Raw genomic sequence first — 17,233 nt, 5'->3', positions numbered from 1 at the left:
GCAGTGTGAAGAGAAGCCCTGCCGAGCTGTCAGGTGCCTCTCTGGCAGGGGATGTACCTCTGGAGCCTGTCTTCTTCACCCTGACTTCAATGGTCTCTTCAACTTCTACCCACTTGGGCTGGGGCCTTGTGCCCTGGGGTGGGATTGGCGTGTGGGACTCAGGCTCTGTCACATACAGCGTGGGTACGGTGGGCCTCCAGCCTGGCTCCACCTCAGGCCTGAGAGGCTGGCCAGCCCCCAGTGAGTACAGCAGCTCGGGGGCTGCCTGGCCTGGCTTAGGTGGGCTGGCAGTGTGGCGGGAAGGTGAGCGAGAGGGAGACTTGTTGGGGGACCGGCGCCGGCCACGAGGGCTCTTCACCACGGTGGTGATGGTTTCCTCTCTGCAGGGAGAGGCCAAGAGGAAATCTGTGCGGAGACCTACAGCTTCGCCCAATGCCCATGCCATCAGCACATACAGCAGCCACATGGGTGATCAGGTTAGTGTAGCAAGCAAATGGTGACACTGAGTGAACAAATTTCTACATATGTGCTTGAGCCCAACCTCTGGAACCAAAGAAACAAAGCACAAAGCCTCATCTGGCCAACATTAGGCTCTACTCTGCAGGTCTCAAAACAAGAGTTGAGGCATCAGTGGAGGCCCATGTCACATCACAAGGCACCTCCAAACCCCAGACCATGTCTGGGTCACAAGTCTCCATGTGCCAGTCTCTCCATTTATGGCCATCTGATTTTGGAGCTGCTAATGCTCCTTGCCGAGCTAATGGACAGGGACACAGGAACACAGCCATGTGGCTTTCCTCATCTGTCCCATGAGTGCTTTTTGCTTTGTATCATGAGGGGTTGCTCCAGGGAGTTCTTAGAGGACAGGAGCCTCATGGTCCTCAGTTGGAGAAAGGTTGGCAGCTGATGCCACAGGCACAGGTGCAGGTCCAGGAGGGTTGTCAGAGCCTTGCGGGTGTGACAGCCCAGCAAGAACACCTGGCTCCAGGCATGGCTTGGCTATCATGGGCTGTATGATGTCAAACAGGTACTTCCTCTTTCTGGACCCCTTCCCCCAAATGCAAGTGGGCAGGAAGGAGAAGGGGAGGCAGAACTCAAGGCCAGTGGCATGTGGGTGAGCATCAGGCACTGGCCAGGGACTTTGTAGCAGCCTCGGGGGATGGACCTAAGCTTCTGCAAGTGTGGACCACGAGGCTGAGAAGGCCAAATACTTGCCCGGGGCCAAGATTCAGAATCCCACCAGTCAGCCCTGGCACTCCTCTGCCACCCAGTGCCCCTGACCTTGCTGGGCGCTGTGGTTAAAATGAGTATTAGGGGATCCCTGGGTGGCGCAGTGGTTTGGCGCCTGCCTTTGGCCCAGGGCGCGATCCTGGAGACCCGGGATTGAATCCCATATCGGGCTCCCGGTGCATGGAGCCTGCTTCTCCCTCTGCCTGTGTCTCTGCCTCTCTCTCTCTCTGTGTGTGACTATCATAAATAAATAAATTTAAAAAAAATTAAAAAAAATAAAATAAAATGAGTATTAGGTGGTATCAGGGAGCAGAGTAGTGCTGAGTAACACACAGACCCTGGGGAACTCACAACTCTCCTGGGCCCTGGAACCTGCATTTTCTCTTAGGCTCAGGCATACATATGGTGAAAGTTCAATGTTGTTACCAGCTGCCTGTTAGGACTAAGGCAGGCTCATGCTCTCTCTCTCCCTCTCATTCAGCATCTGCCCAACTCAGGGCTCCAACCAGGAGCAGGTACACCCAAGGATAGGCTCAGAGGTGTGTGCTACCCCTTGGGGTGCACGGCAGTTACAGACCTTGCCTCCTCAGCCCTCACCTGGTAAGAAGGAAATGCTACACCCCACCTAACTAATGGGAACACTGAGGCTTGGATGTGTGACCTATTCAAAATCACGAGACTGCCTTCCAGCCTCATGCCCAGGCTCAGGAGCACTAGGCTTGTCCCTGAGTGAGAGCTTGCCCAAACATCAGGGGAACCTGGGCCAGGCCCATCTGCTGGCCTCATGCCTTTGAAATTCGCCAAGGCAGGACAGTCAGACTGGGGTTCAGGGTGCCTCTTGAGTCCCCTAGCCCAGCTGTCCCAGGTGCGAGTCCTTTCTGAAGTTTTACTGATGGGGCAGCCTGGCCCTGTCTGTTTTCCATTTTGTCATCTGTAAGATGTAAATAATAGAAATGTTCCCTTCATGGGTGAAATGTAGGGTTAATTTGTGTAAAGCTCTGGCACAGCTGTACACCTCCAGGAAGGCTTACTACTGCCCTATGTACTTTGGGCCACAGTGTGCCTTGGGGGAAGAGGGAGGGAGGGATGGAAGAGGTAACCCAGGATCTGACCAAATGTCGGGTGATAGGGTTCTCCAAAACTTGGCCAACTACAGGCCCCTTTAGGAGATCACAGGTCCATGAGGACCAACTGGAGCTTCCCAGTCATCTGATCTTAGACCAGTCTTTCTGGTCTCCTGCCTTTTGCAAGCTTTTCCACGATCTCCAGCTGCACACACTTCCCACTGGATCGAGGACAAAACCAACTCTACCTTCTGTGGGCTTACTCAGTTCCAGGCCTCTCCAGTTAATTAGCCACAACCTCAGCCTTGAAGGCACTGAATGAGGGGATGGTGGGTGTGGCACCAGGGAAATGGGGTACCTGCTGGCTTTCCATCCTGAACCACCCTGAACAAGCCTCCTTTTCCCTGAATTTCAGTTCCCCATCCCCCAATGCTAGGGTTGGTCCTGGAGGCCTTTAAGGGCCCTAGAGTTGTGCTGCCTATCAAGGTTACACTATTTTAATTAAATGCAAGTTAAAGATAATTTTAAAAATCCAGAATTCAATTCTTCAGTGGCTCTCGATACACTTTAAATTCTCAGCCACGTGTGCCTAGTGACTGCTTTTGTAGCGAGCATAATTAAGATATAATATTCCCAACACAAGAGAAAGTTTGTGGGACAAAAATGCCCTAGATCTTTGGGTTTTGAGGGGTAGAATGTTCCCTCTAGCCCACTGTGGGAAGCAGTTCAGTTCCTGCTCCAAACTAAGTGATGTGATCTGGGCCCAAGGCCTGAGTGAGCCGTTGCCAAGTACACAGAGCAAGTCTACCTTGTGGAGGCACTGGAGACCTGGAGGCCCTAGAAGAGAGCTGTGAAATGTGAAGGCAGCCAAGGCCTCAGGGAACAGTGAGCCCCTTCAGAGGCGTCTGCAAGGTGCTGGCAGTCTGCATGGTGAGCAAAGGCCATGTGAGCAGGTAGTCAGACAAGCAGGTGGCTGGGCCACACAGGCAAGGTCCATTTGGGTTAGTGGGCATGCAGGGGGCACTACAGTCAGAAGGAACGGTAGGAACACGCCTGCACTTACATGATGACGGTTTTCTTGGGGACTTTAGTCTCCTGCTCAGTGACTACAAAGAAAACAGTTGGAATAGCGAGAGTTACAGATCAGCCAGTGCTTGGGGGCTGAGCCATTTGAGTGGCATGGCAGTGTAGTAATTTGCTCGGCTTCGGAGCACTGTGTCCACGTCGTGCCTCACCTTGCCTGTTATGGGTTGGGAACTCAGTTTTGTCATCTTTAACATGTCTGCTCTGAGTGGCCGGGAGATGAGTGAATGTGACATCAGTATGTCCCACGTGAGGGAATGAGGGTCTTGTAGGGAGTGCAGCAAGAGTAGGGGCCCCACCTGGGCTGCTCACGCAGAAATCCCAGCTCCTCCATCAGCCCATGTGCCCAGGGAGCCCTGTGAATCTGTCAAACCTAACGTCCCACTTCTCAGACAGAAACTGAAGGCTGGGGGAGGGTGGCAGGGTATGGAAAGAACTATGGGAGCCAAACTTGGACTGGGATGGCTGGTGCCTGTTTTATAAAATATCCTGAAGACCAAGGGGACCTCTCCAGGGGAAAGGGGCTTTGTAGTACTAGAGATGGCACGTCTGAGCTTTGTCCCATGAGGCTATGGAAATCCCATCAAGAGCAACCAGAGACACCATGACAGGGTCCTGAGTTCCAAGTGAGTAGGGAAACCTAGGTGTTCCCATAGATGCTCCCCATAAACTCAACAGCCTTGATTGTCCTAACTTCCCACCTCCCTGGAGTCAGCAGATGGAGGACCTGAGTTCCAGGGAGAGGACTCGCTTGGGACCAGGCCACACCTATTCCCACCCATCTTGAGGCCTCTTCCTCTGTAGCTTCTGGGCAGGGCCACACTTGAAAGAGAGGTGCCCCTCCTAGCCACACCCTGCTGGGCAGCAGATAGTCCACCGGATACCAGTACCCTCAGATCTCAACAGTCCCTCTTGCCATTCTGGGGACAAAGCTGAGTGGGATGCTCAGCAAAGTCAAGTGGCACAGCCTGCAGCACACAGCACCCTGGCTTCCGGTGTGTGGGATTTTAGGCTTTGGTGCAGGGCCACGCAGAGGAAGAATTTCCCTTAGATGACCAAGAGTATTTTAATCTTGTGTCCAATTGGGTACACGTGAGTTAAATAGACCAGCTGTATATGTATGGCCTTTGGGAGCCTCATTTACTTGTGTACGTGTGTGCATGTGTGTGAACATACATACACATATGTATGTACGTCTGTGTGTTTGTGCCCGCTGCCTCTGGGAGAAGGAAATCCCCTGGGAGAGAGAATGGGATCCAGCCAAAATGCCTTGTGTGTTTGCCTTAAGTTGGACCTGGAAAGAACCAACCTGTTTGCCACCTGCAGGCCAGACCCTGTGTGCAGAGTGATGGGAGGACACTCCCCTGTTGGGGTCCCGTTCTGGCTGCTACATTGCTGGTACCTTTATTCCTGACCTGACCTGCCACCTGACAGGCTCTAAGCTCCAGTGAATACTGGCAGCCATTGGAGGAGTGCAGCTGTGCGAAGCGGGGCTTCCAGCCCAATGCAGTTCCAAAAGCAAGGGGGCAGCACCCACCCTACAAGGCTGGCTAGGGCTGTCTTGGCTGCAGAGCCACCAGGTTAAAGATAAAGCGGCAGGATAGGGTTAAGAAGCAGGACATGGCGGGCTCCAACCACTGGGTCTGTGAGGACTGGCCTTCTCGGATGTGAGGTGCCATGTTTCTGGTATTAAGAGGGCTGCCCCTCTTCCAGACTCCAGAGCCATGAGATGATGACAGAAAGTGACCTATCATGACCATGAAGTGAATGCCTCTGTAGGACACACTTGTCACCAGCCCAAGAAGGAGTGCTGAAGTCCTTGCTCCCCAACATAAGATGCCATATGGCAGAAAGCACAGGTCCCTGCAGACACCACTAGGCCCTCTGAGGGGCAGGAACATGGACCCCTGCCCACTCTGTGAGGGCTGTGGAAGGCATCAAAGGCTGTGAGGTCGAGCTTCAGATGCCAGGTAGGCTGACTCTGGGAGGGTCCTCAGATAGAGGCTCCTGGACACTGGGCCCCAGGAGGGACTGGATCCATTAGCCCAAGGCATCACAGAAGCCACCTGGGAGGATATATCTTCCAGCCCATCCACCGTGAGAGCTGCAGCTCCACCAGCTGTTGATCTAGCATCAGCCTTCATGTCGCTAGGGACAGGAAGCACAGCTTCTTCTAGGTGGAGCAACTCACACTGGGAGAAGCTGTCTCTGAGGCTGCAGCCTGCCCTGCAAGCACCATAAGGTGCTCTCTGCCTGAGCAGGCCCAGGACACATGCCAGTTGTCCTCCTTCCCATCCTGGCCATTCTGAGGCTAGGCCCAGCTGGAACCCTGGACTCAGAGGTGAGTGGAGGCATGAGGCATCCTGCTGCCCACCCTTCACCTCCCACACAGGAGCACATCTCCCCTCAAGGAGCCCAGACACCCCCACAGGCCAGGCTTTAGAAGTGTAGCCACAGCATTCTGTTTGCTTCCATGACGGCCCAACCCAGTGTGGAGGTACCAGGCCCCCTGCCATCACTCCATCTCCTGGAGCCACACAGGGACCAGCAGGTGGTGCACTGCTCTCAGCACGCTTTGCTCAGAGCCGTCCTCCCTAGGGTCCACTGCCCTGCAGCCTGCCAGGCCAAGCCTGGCCTTCCTACACACTCATTACTGCCCCAGGGGTGGTGGGCAAGATGCAGGCCCCCACCCAGGGCTGCCGTCTAACCTGGCTGGAACTCTGGGCTCAAGGTTCACCTCATGCTGCCCAGGATGGGGCTGGAACCAGCCCTTGCCTCATAGTCTCTGCATCCCCTTCTCTCCCAGACAGACCCCTCCTCAGCCCTCACTGTCCCTCCTCCAGGAAGCACACCCTGGTTGGAAAGGCTGGTGGTTTCCCCCCAACTTGGCCCCACAGCGGCACTTACCTTCCACGGCTGCAAGCTGCTCCCTGTGAAGCTGTTCCCGGGCCCGAACAACAGGGCTCTGCATGCACAGCTCTGCCCCGCCCCTCACAGAGCCCAGCTGGTTCACCAACTGCAGGACAGATGGCAGGAGACCACTTAGAGCCTGGGGCTCCCTTGGGACCATCCAGGCCATCTCTAGTATGGGGGGCCCTCTGTGGCTGTGTCCCAGAGCCACAGAGCCTGCCACAGAAGAGAGGCCTAGGGGTTTCTTAGGTGGTGGGGATACTATCTGCACAGTATGGTATGGTGGCTGTTGCCACACCTGAGCACTGGAAACGGAACCGAATCTTTACCTACAGTTAACTTGATTTCAACTCAAATTGCATGTATGGCCAGTGGTGATTGAATCAGTGTGGATCTGACTGGCTCAGGTCCATGTGCCTCCCCAGGAGCTGCATGGGGGGCAGGACCCACCTGGTCCAACCCAAGCTACTGGTCTAGCCTCAGCCTACATGTTACTAGGGACAGGAGGCCACACAGGAGCAGCCACATCGGAGAAGATGGCAGCCAGGAAGAGTCACAGCCTACACGTACCTTCCACAGACCACAACTGGCCCTGCAGGTGGGCAGATGGCTTGGGAAGAAGACAGGATGCCACCTAGGGCTCCCACTCAGGTCCCTGTCCCCTTACATGTACACTTGGTGATGGGCTGGGGGCTCCTCCCTCATCAGGGTGACAGTGGGCTGGGGGCCCCTCCCTCATGGGGGACACTGGATGATGGTGGGCCGGGGGCCCCTCCCTCATCGGGGACACTGAGTGATGGTCCCCCAGCCATTCCTGTGCCCGCCTACCTCACCTCACACTCATAATGGCCCAGGTCCTCCTTGCTGGCTGCCAGGATCTCCAGCACCAGCAGACCGCTGCGGGGCTCACTCAGGGTTCGGTATTTGCTGCTAGGCGTCAGCAGAGCCCCATCCTTGTACCACCTGCAGCCAAACCCGGGTGTGAGGCAGAGCCACCCCAGCTTCCTCCACTGAGACCCTCTTCTCACCCACCCTGCAATTCTGGGCGTCCATACAGAGCTCACACTCTCCTGAAGCCCGCCACTCACCCGCCATCCAGCAGGTGATGCCCTCTCTGCGGCAGGAGCCATGTTCAGAACCTGCCCAGCCCCAAGAGGCCCCTTCTCATCAGAAAGGCCCACGTTTAGTGTCCAGCCCGCCCCAATGTATTGAGCATGCCACCTACTTTCCCTCCCATGCCCCCAGGCTCCAGCTGCCCAGCCCACCTGATCTGAGGGTGTGGGGCGCCTTCGATGGTGCAGGTGACCTGAGCGTCCTCTCCCTCCACAAAAGGCACTGCCCGGACCTTTTTCACAAACCGTGGGGGTACTGTGGGGCCACAGGGCAGGTAAGGGAAAGACATACAGAGACACCATGGTGGGGCGTGACCCTACACCCACCAGCAAGTGTCCCAGACTCCTGAGGCGGCCCACCTGCAGGCCTGCACCCCCCATGGTGCCACCTAGGTGGATGGGGGTCTGGATGCCTCATACCACAGTCTCCCTCCCCAGACTCACCTTGCACCAGGATTTTGCCCAGTGTGCTGGCATTGCCAGAGGCACTGGCCGCAAAGCACATGTACTGGCCGGAGTCCACTCCAGTCAGGTTGTCCAGAATGAGGGCACACGAGCCGTCAGGGTCTTCAATGAGGATGTGGTGTGGATCCACCTCCACTGGCTTTCCATCTGGAAAGGAAGGCAGGGCCGTCATGGAGGGGACCCTGCTGGGGACAGGAGGCTGGACTGTCCGGGGCTTATGGTCCCAGGGCAGTGGGCTGGAGCACAAACCCCTGGCGGGGCACCTGGCTGACCACGCTGACCCACAGTCCTGTGTCCTTCCCCGATCTCTCGTGCCTGCTGTGCCTGCTGTGTGGCCTCGGAAAAGTAGCTCAGAGCTAGAGGCAAGAGCCAGGAAAAGGGACCTGACCCCACAGAGGACACACAGACCCTCAATAACCTGGCCACTGATTCCAGGACTCCCCGCCCGCCCCCTACCCCTACAGACAAGGTGAGACACTGCCTGTGTCCCTCATCACCGCCCTGTCAAACACCTTAGGCCATAGCACGATTCCCTCCTGGGTGGGGCGGGGGAGGGGGTGGGGAGATGTGTTCTTTCACTGGGTAGGCCCCCATCCTCCACCAATACCTGCAGCTCCATGGCTGACCGCCTTCCAGCAGCCCTGTACCTGCCCAACGAGGCTGCCGTTGAAGTCATAACAGCCCACGAGCAGCATCCTGACTCATGTCAGGATGCTTTATGTCAGGTGACCCTGCTCTTTCCCATCTGGGGAGAGCACCGGCAGGTGTGCCCACAGCCCCACAGAAGCTCAGCCTCCCCCAAAACCCGTGTTCTCTCCTGTGGGCAGCCCCCTGCCTGCATTTAACACTGAGCCCTGAAATGTGGGGCTGGAACATGCCTCTCTCACCACAACCACCCACCTCTCCCCAGCCCCAGGGTCTTGGTTTCTGTCTGTATCTGGCTGGCTTGTTGGTTTGTAAGTGGGGAAACACCGCAGATCCTTCACACGTTGGGGACATGGAAGGGATGCCCTCAAGGATGCGGTATTCCAGAAGAGAAAGGAGGTAAATAAGCAGAGACCCCGTGGCCCTGTGAGAGGACCTGAGCGGGTCCCTGGGCGTTGGCAGCACACACGCTGACCACACCATGGCACCTGCTGGACAGTGAACCCCACTCCCCTTTGCTGCACGAAGACAATGGGAAACAGGGCAGGAGACTGTGTCTGGGTACTGAGAAACTGGTTCAAAGATCCCTGGACAGTGCCCTGGTTGACACGTTCTGCTCTGAGCATGCCTGAGGTCAGCTGGTGCCCAGCCAATGCCAGAGCCCACGCTGGGTGCCAGCCCTGATGGGCAGTGGGCAGGACCGCCGGCGAGGAGCGCAAGGGACCCCCTCGGAGGGAGGTACAGCTGCTGTGTGTGCAGACCTGGCCGCGGACCCCCTCGGGGAGCTGTGGGTGCCCATCAGGCGGGCTCTGGGCTCCAAGGTGGCATCCACAGTGTGGTGACAGGCTCGAGGAGGCAGCGGCGAGTGGGGGGTGTTGGGGCGTTCTGACAGGTGGCCCAGCTTCCTGGGCAGCCTTGCTCGGCCCCTGAGGCCAGTGGATGCCCCGCACCTGCATCACTCATGATGTGAGCCAGGTTCCCCGCAAGCAAAGAGGGGACTGTTGCCTTGGAGCATGTCAGGGGACCTGACATGTGCCGTTTGGGATGCCCTGGCTGGAACGTGTCAGGGCAGAGGTGACCTGGGACCCCCAGACTTTGTGGCTCCCATCATGCCCCAAGCCAACCTGAGAGCCCGGCACAGGGCCCACATCAGCATCCACTGTCCCCTCTCCTGGCCACCTGGCTTCCTGCCCCGAGCTGCCAAATGTCCACCAGAGAGGTGGCTGCAAGGTATCAGCCCCTGCCCCCCGTCCGCCCTATCTCTCGGGCTGGCCGCACCCCTGCCCATGTCCTGCCACTGCTCTATCCTACAGGTTGCCACCTGTCTCCTCCCCTGGACCCCTGGATGCCAGCACCCTTGGGCAGCAAGGGCAGGTCACCGCATCTGAATCTCGGGAACACACCCTGAGCCTCTGTCCCCCACCTCCACCAGCACACCGGGCTCCGCCGACTAAGTTGGCAGGGACTACTGGACAGGAGGCCTGGGCCCTGTGCCCTGCCATGCCCATCCCTGCCCCTGCCCCCCATCCCGCTCCACACCCCCTCCCTGGTGGCCCAGGCCCCGCCCAGGCCCCGCCCAGATCCTCCTCCGTCACCCCCCCAACCCCCCCAACCCCCCCCCCCACGCCATCCCCAGCCATCCCCACCCCGCCCAGGCCTGATTTCCTCCCGGTTCTTGCTACAGGAACACCACTCTAGGGCCTGGGCCTGCGGACCTTTGTACCAGCTGACGATGGGCTTTGGGGTGCCCGTCACGCGGCAGGCCAGCTTCACCGTCTCACCCAGCTCAGCTGTGCAGTCTGCCAGCTCCTCCTCGAAATCTGGTGGGTCTGGGCACACATACACAGGCCCTGAGCTCTTGGGGGGTTGGGGAAGGACAGCGGGGCCCCATGTCCTTGGTACGTCCCTGGCAAGCCCTCCATCCCAGGGTGTGGTTGTTATGGACACTACCTGTAAGGACCTTCCCTCCAGGTGGCCCCTCCTGTCCCTAACGCTGTCTGGGCTCCTGCGCTGTGGTGGGGGTGGGGGGCTGTGCTGTGCCAGGGGTGGGGCCTGTCCTGTGCTGGGGGAGGGCTCTGTCCTGTGCTGGGTGGAGGCCCCTATCCTGTATTGGGGGCTGCTGTCCTGTGCTGGGGGGCCCCTGTCCTGTACTGGGTGGAGGCCCCTGTCCTGTGCTGGGTGGAGGCCCCTGTCCTGTGTCGCGGCCGGCGCGAGAAGGTCCGCATTCAGGAACCGAGGGCAAGGGGATGAGAAATAAACAAGAGACTAAAAGTTCATGGGATAGGAGGTTGCATGCAGCTGATGACTACAATGGACAAGCTTTATTTTTGCATGTAGAGTTTATATAGCGTCCGTAAGCAGGCGGCTTATTTCTTTAAGGAGAAGTACATCTCGCGCACAAACATACATTGTTTTTAAAACTAACACCTGTTATTTGTTTAAGCAATAGAGAGGGAATGCCACATTTAGACTAAACAGTGAGGTTTGTTTATTAAGTAATGTCTGCCAAGGCGGTCAAGTGTCAGGCCACCTACTCGCTTACTTTATGGGAACTTGTCTCGATAACATTTTAAAGGAGAAGCAAATATGTACTTTTACTTCCATAAGGGGGAAGAGCTAGGTGCAGTCCCAGCGGGTTGGCCAGGTAGGACAAGGAGCCTTTGCTCAACCTGGAACCCTGCCTGGCGCCGAGGGACCGCCCCCGACAGTCCTGTACTGGGTGGGGGGCCCTGTCCTATACTGGGGACCCTGTCCTATAATGGGTGGCCCCTGTCCTGTGCTGGGTGGGGCCCCTGTCCTGTACTGGGGGGCCCATCCTGCACTGGGGGGACCCTGTATGAATCCCGAGGCTCCCCTATGCTCAAGTAGGGGTCAGCCCCACTCCCCCGCTCAGGCTGCCAGCAGGCTGAGCTGACTGTGCCCCAGACGGAGTGTGTCCTGTGTCCCCGGGGCCAGGGGCCATGTGCACTCACGCCACACAGGCAGGGCCAGGCGCTGCTGTAGGCCACAGATCTCCTTCACCCAGGAGCTCTTGGTGATGACTGTCCGTGCCTGCAGCACGTACTTCCGCACGGAGTCCTCCCGCTCGTGCCACACCTCAAAGGCACGGTCATCACCCTCCACCTGGTCGTTGAGGTCAATGCTGCTCAGCTGTAGGGGCGGAACACAGGCTGACTGCCTGGAAGCAGGCCTCAGCCCTCGACCTGGGGTCCCCACCTGCCCGCCACCCCCCTGCCCTACCTGCCACCCCCGTGCAGTACCCCCTTCCCCGCCCGCACCCCCCTGCCCTGCAGCCTCCACCCCACCCCCCTTGCCCTGGCTCCGCAGGCACCCGCAGACCTTCATCATGTTCCGGAAGACGTAGCTGAAAGTGTCAGTGCGGGAATCCCTGCGGGGCTTACAGACCAGCAGGTGGTGGCGGAACAGGAAGACGTGCCGGTGGTGGCCCTTCCAGGGCATCCGTGCGCCCGGTGCCCCCTCCCACACGATGAAGTGGCCCTGGGGGAGCACGCGGCAAGTGGTGAGCCTGGTGCCTGGCCCCCAAGGGGCCCTGCCCAGGCGACAGGCCGTGTCCCGCATCCCAGACCTGACGGATGGGCTCGCCCAGTGCCTCCAGGGTGCCCGGGTAGTTCTCCATGAGTGACAGGTGCAGCTGGTTTTCAGCGCGCTGCGGCAGGGCCGACACCACAGCGTACGCCTGCTCCAGCAGCGCACAGTTCTGCGCGTTCCTCGCCTTGTTGCGGATCAGCTCCTGGGGGACATGGCGTCAGGCCCCGGTGGTGCAGGGGAGGGTCAGGGACGGTGGCCAAGCAATGCACCCCTACCTTGAGCAGGGCCTGGTACTGCTGGACCCGCTCCACGGGCTGTTCCAGAAAGTGCTGCAGGGGTGGTGGGGGCGGCTGCGAGGGGTCTGCGGCCGACAGCACCTCTTCTGTGTATTTCTGTGAGAACCGCAGGCCGGGGTTGGGGACACACAAGGCTCCCCAGATGACCAGTGTCACCAGAGGGGGGGTGCTGGAGGGCAGGGGCATCGGGGTACACACACGCACACACTCACTGCCCCTGTCCCCAGGCCAGCCATACCCCGGCCCCACTGTGTCACCACCTGAAGGTGAGCACAGGGCTGCAGGGGCCCAGGTGGGGGTACCTTGTAGAACTCCTGCACAGCCGGGCTGACCACTGCTGACTCAGCCTGTACTCGGCCCACCAGGAATGCCAGGTACTGCTCGAAAGCCGCCTGATTCTTGATGAAGCACATGGCCACATCGTCATCTGTGTCACAGCTCTGCAGCTCCCGCTGGAAGCTGTGGTGGAGGGCAGGGTAGTCACAGGGAGGGCGAGCCCTCGGGTTTGGGAGGCAACAGCCTGCTGCCCACAGCTGGGCTGCTCGGGAATGAGTATGCTGGGCTGTGGGGGCTGCAGGCGTGGGGCATGAGGGCATGCATGTCTGTGTGCATGTGTGCTGTGTAGGCAGGCAAGGAAGTTCATGTTCATGCAGATGTGCATGAGCAGGTATGTGTGCCACATATATATATTTTAATAAGCATCCCTTTATTTGCTCATGCCATTACAAAAAACAGATTACGTTAGCAATAAAAAAAGTGTTTTCTTCAAGTCAGAGGCAGTTGCTCCCCAAAGTGTTAAGTAAAACAGTGTACATCAGTATTAAAATGTTAAATTTTTTTTTAAATTTTTATTTATTTATTTATTTATTTATTTATTTATTTATTTATTTATTTATTTATTTATTTATGATAGTCACACAGAGAGAGGGAGAGGCAGAGACACAGGCAGAGGGAGAAGCAGGCTCCATGCACCGGGAGCCCGACATGGGATTCGATCCCGGGTCTCCAGGATCGCGCCCTGGGCCAAAGGCAGGCGCCAAACCGCTGCGCCACCCAGGGATCCCTAAAATGTTAAATTTTATATTGTTTTTACCACTTTCGATCTTCTGAACAATTTTATTGAGCAAAATAAGATAAAATATTACATATTTATTTGATGTTAGGAACGTAGATAAACACATGTAAGAGTGTGCATGTGAATGCAGGCCTGCACGTAGGAGAGTGTGCCTGTCATGTGTATGGGTAAGTTTCCAGAGTGTTCTCATGTACATGTGTTGGCGGCAGGTAAGTATACTGCAGGGGCTTCCATGGGTGTTCCCATTTGTGTCCTCATACAGGAGTGTGGTGCACTGAAGAGTAAATCAAGTCAGCAAAGTTGTCTCACATATGCATGTATGTGGGCATGTGTGTACCTCTGTATGGCGTGTATCTGCACGTGTGTGCAGGCATCACTCTCAGCTGTGCACCACTCACACTGTACACGAGTGCCTGGCACATTTGTGCACCCTTGAGGACATGCCCGCCTGCCCACCCACCTGCTGTGGAAGCGGCAGATGTCCTGCACATTGCGGAAGATGACCGCCTTCTGGCTGGCCACAGCCGTGGGTACGTGAGGGCAGCGGTCCAGGTGCTGCATGTGGTGGCTCTGCAGGAACTGCAGCTTACCCACAAAGGTCTGCTCAGAGCTCAGCAGGTCCTGGATGATGGAGCTGGGAGGGGACGGGGCGAGGGGGATCCAGGAGCATTGAAGGGGGTACTCGGCCTCCCCCTGCCACGCAGCCTGCCACCCACTGTCAAAGCAAGCCCGGTGAAGTAGGGAGAGAGCACTCCCAAGTCCACCTCACCACCACAAAGCCGCTCACATCCCCGCCTGCTGGACCCTCACCTCAGCCTTGTCTTGTATTCATCCTCAGACACGGCCTCCCCCGGGAACTCGGGGGCCTCGGTGGGCCCCCACTCGGGTGACAGCTGGTGAGAAAATGGGAGTGTGGCCTAGGCTCTGGCCCCACCTGTGGGAGTCGGGCTCCTGTCCTCACGGGGGACGACAATCCCAGGCCCCACCCCAGCCGTCCAGTACCTTAAGCCGCCTGTCCAGGTAAGCAGGGGACACCCAGCCTTGCCGAGAGGGGCTGGATTTGGTGGGTTTGGTGCGCACGAGCCAGCGCAGGGGGTGGGCTGAGTCTAGCACTTCCACGTACTGGCCTTCCCGCAGTGAGAGGGCATCCTGCTCTGCCCCCAGGGGCAAGTAGTCAGCCGTGACCACGTAGATATCAAAGATCTGGAGAGATGATGCTGAGTCAGACCCCAGGGGTGCCAGCCTGGCCTATAGCCCTCCCCCAGCCCCTAAGGACCCCAAAGGGGCAGGACCAGGGCAGGTGACCACCCAGGCTTCCCAAGGCACCCCCGACCCCTAAGGACCCCAGAGGCTACAGGGTGCCTCACATTAAGTGGTGGGAAAAGCCATCCTGAGATTCCATAGAGTTCCAGAACAGGCTCAACACGTCTCTCCTGATGGGAATCCCATCGGGGGGGGGTGGTAGTGAGGTCACGCCAGAGGGCCAAGGCACAGCCTCAGGGGTGCCACCCAGATGTGTGCCCTCCAACCTACCTCACACCCCCTGTGACCTGCCCACCCCTGCTGGCAGAGCACCTCGCCTCGTGAGTCTCCGTCCTCTGACTCTGAGGACGACTCCTGGACACTGGAGGAGGGGCGGGAACGGCCGTGCCAGGGGGATGCGGAAGGCGTCTTGGATTCCTCATCGCTGTCACCTCCCGGCACCTGCAGCTTGGCTAGGGGATGCAGGGCAGGTGACACCCAGGAAGGGCTCCCCCCATGAGTCCCCGGGGTGGATGGACAAGGGAAACCCCGCCCTCGCTCCATAGCCTGTGGTGCCCTCACCATGTGTGATCTTGGCCGACACAATCTCGGTGATCTGGGATGTGAGCTTCTGCAGGAACTCCTCTGTGCCCATCTCAGCCAGGGACAAGTGGCCACGGGCCTCCACTGCTGTGGGCTCTGCGGGGGGGCCACAACCTAGCTCAGCTGGACACATGCCCTGCACACATGCCCAGGAAGCCCCTCCAGGTCCTGTGCTGGGCTCAGTCGGCCAGCAGTGCCAAGGAGCACACAGATGTGAGGCCACCACTGCAAGGAGCTTTGCAGGGCCGGGCTAGGTGAAAAGAGAGCTGCCTGGGTGACCCCAAAGGTCAGCAGGCAGACCCTGCTGGGGTTGGGGGGCGGATCCAGGAAATAGGAGGTCCTGACAAGGGCATGCCCAGCACATGCGTCCCGCACCACCCTTATCCTGCTCTCAGATGCCATCTGCATCCAGGCCTGCTGGAGGGGAGTCCTGAGCCTAGGGCCGCAAGGCCTCCAGGGGAAGGCGAGCAGGCATTCCTAGGGGCACACAGCCTGGGGCAGCCCCTCCAGGCCTCACCCCTGCCAGGGGCATGTCGGCCCCCACCCTGCAACAACATGCTCCCAACCATCTCGTACCTTTCCTCTGCCCAGCAAGGTCAGCGAATCCCACAGGTTCTGACATCTGTGTGGAAATGGCTTGGGTCCTGAAGGGGAGCGGTGTCCTGAGGAATGCCTCAGCAAAGTCCTCTTTTCACAATGGGAACACTGAGGCACAGGGTGGGCCAGGGCTGGCCCGAGCCACAGAGCCCTCGCGGGGCAGGTTTGGGCTGCAGTCTAGATGGGGTTCCCTCCCCCACAACAGCACTGTACCCCCAGGGCTGGGACGCCCTGCTCCTAGGCCTGCTCCCTGCACTCACCCCTGTAGGAAAGTAGAGATGAGGGCCTCCTTCACCCCAGCACGCTCCTCCGCCACCCTGGTCTCCTTAGGCACTGTCAGGAGAACAGGTGAGTCAACACGTGTTGGCCCAAGCCCTGAGCCACTTCTGGTTGACACCTGGTCCAGGACATCTGGGGCCCCAGGGGACTTGGCTCTGGTCCCCTGGGAGCCCCAAGATTGAGTGGGGCCCAGGAAGGAAACACTAAGGGTGGCAGGGGGCTTCTAGGAGGGTCCCGGCCAGCTGAGCACAACTGGCAGAACGGGGATGGGAGCTGGCCCACCAGGGGCTGTGGACTCCAAGTTGGGGGCTTGGTGGACGTGTCCTGAGTAGGTCCCGACCCTGGAGGGGACTCACAGCCAGAGACGTGCAGGCTGGCGGAGCAGAGGGCCTGGCCGGCAGCATTGGTAGCGATGCAAGTGTAGGTGCCCTGGTGCGGCCTGCCCACGTCCAGCAGGACCAGGCTGTGCTGCTGGGCAGAGCTGGCCACTGTGTAGCCTGGCGTGTCGCGGCCAATCCACAGCACGCCGCGCTCAGCCTCCTCCCGAAGCCAGTGCACAGCTGGGGCCGGGAATCCTGCAGGCAGGCGGACAGGCCCTCTGAGGGGTGGGGGTCGCCTCTGAGCTCCCTGGGGGCGTCGTAGGTGGGGGCAGGAAGGGGCCTCCTCTGAGCCTCCCGGGGAGATGAGGGGGATCCCAGGGGAGGGGCAGGGAGGTACCTGCTCTGAGCCTCCCCAGTTGGGGGGGTCCCAGGTGGGGGCAGGGAGGTAGGAGCACCCTACCTTCCACCTTCACTGAGAAGGTGATGCTGGAGCCTTTCTTCACTTTTTTGGAGGTGAATCTTTCCAGGAACCGGGGTGGTACCAGCTGCTGCTGCACATCTGGAGAAACAGTGGGCAGTGGTGACCAGCACCTGGGGAGCCTACACCCTGTTGGGGCACCCAGCCCAGCCACAGCCTCCAGGTCCCAGCCTCATCCTGCCCAGGGCTGGGTTTCCACAGCCTACACCCAGCCCTCCTCCCAGCCTGCCTCCACCTGCATCACGAGGTTGTGTCCCTCACGCGCTTTGGGGGAGCCACCCGCCC

The 17,233-nt window shown here is 58.8% G+C and overlaps 1 protein-coding gene across 1 annotated transcript in view; it reads right to left on the bottom strand.

Moving 5' to 3' along the window:
* The window catches only part of OBSCN (obscurin, cytoskeletal calmodulin and titin-interacting RhoGEF), a 135,526-nt gene that overhangs the window by 14,962 nt on the left and 103,331 nt on the right, over nt 1-17,233 (bottom strand). Inside the window, exons 70-88 of the mRNA XM_055333724.1 lie at nt 16,931-17,029; nt 16,507-16,725; nt 16,132-16,204; nt 15,851-15,918; nt 15,254-15,370; nt 15,005-15,144; nt 14,432-14,632; nt 14,240-14,322; nt 13,890-14,063; nt 12,657-12,813; nt 12,334-12,450; nt 12,096-12,260; nt 11,849-12,007; nt 11,482-11,659; nt 10,225-10,338; nt 7,844-8,011; nt 7,553-7,655; nt 7,121-7,250; nt 6,285-6,393 (exon numbers count right to left, since the gene is read on the bottom strand). Coding sequence (XP_055189699.1) covers nt 6,285-6,393; nt 7,121-7,250; nt 7,553-7,655; nt 7,844-8,011; nt 10,225-10,338; nt 11,482-11,659; nt 11,849-12,007; nt 12,096-12,260; nt 12,334-12,450; nt 12,657-12,813; nt 13,890-14,063; nt 14,240-14,322; nt 14,432-14,632; nt 15,005-15,144; nt 15,254-15,370; nt 15,851-15,918; nt 16,132-16,204; nt 16,507-16,725; nt 16,931-17,029 — 2,574 coding nt within the window. The remainder of the gene's footprint in view (nt 1-6,284; nt 6,394-7,120; nt 7,251-7,552; nt 7,656-7,843; nt 8,012-10,224; nt 10,339-11,481; nt 11,660-11,848; nt 12,008-12,095; nt 12,261-12,333; nt 12,451-12,656; nt 12,814-13,889; nt 14,064-14,239; nt 14,323-14,431; nt 14,633-15,004; nt 15,145-15,253; nt 15,371-15,850; nt 15,919-16,131; nt 16,205-16,506; nt 16,726-16,930; nt 17,030-17,233) is intronic.

This window comes from Nyctereutes procyonoides, unplaced genomic scaffold (genome assembly GCF_905146905.1).
Source record: "Nyctereutes procyonoides isolate TBG_1078 unplaced genomic scaffold, NYPRO_anot_genome, whole genome shotgun sequence".
Taxonomy (NCBI): Eukaryota; Metazoa; Chordata; class Mammalia; order Carnivora; family Canidae; genus Nyctereutes; species Nyctereutes procyonoides.
This window is presented reverse-complemented; position numbering and strand designations above follow the sequence as displayed.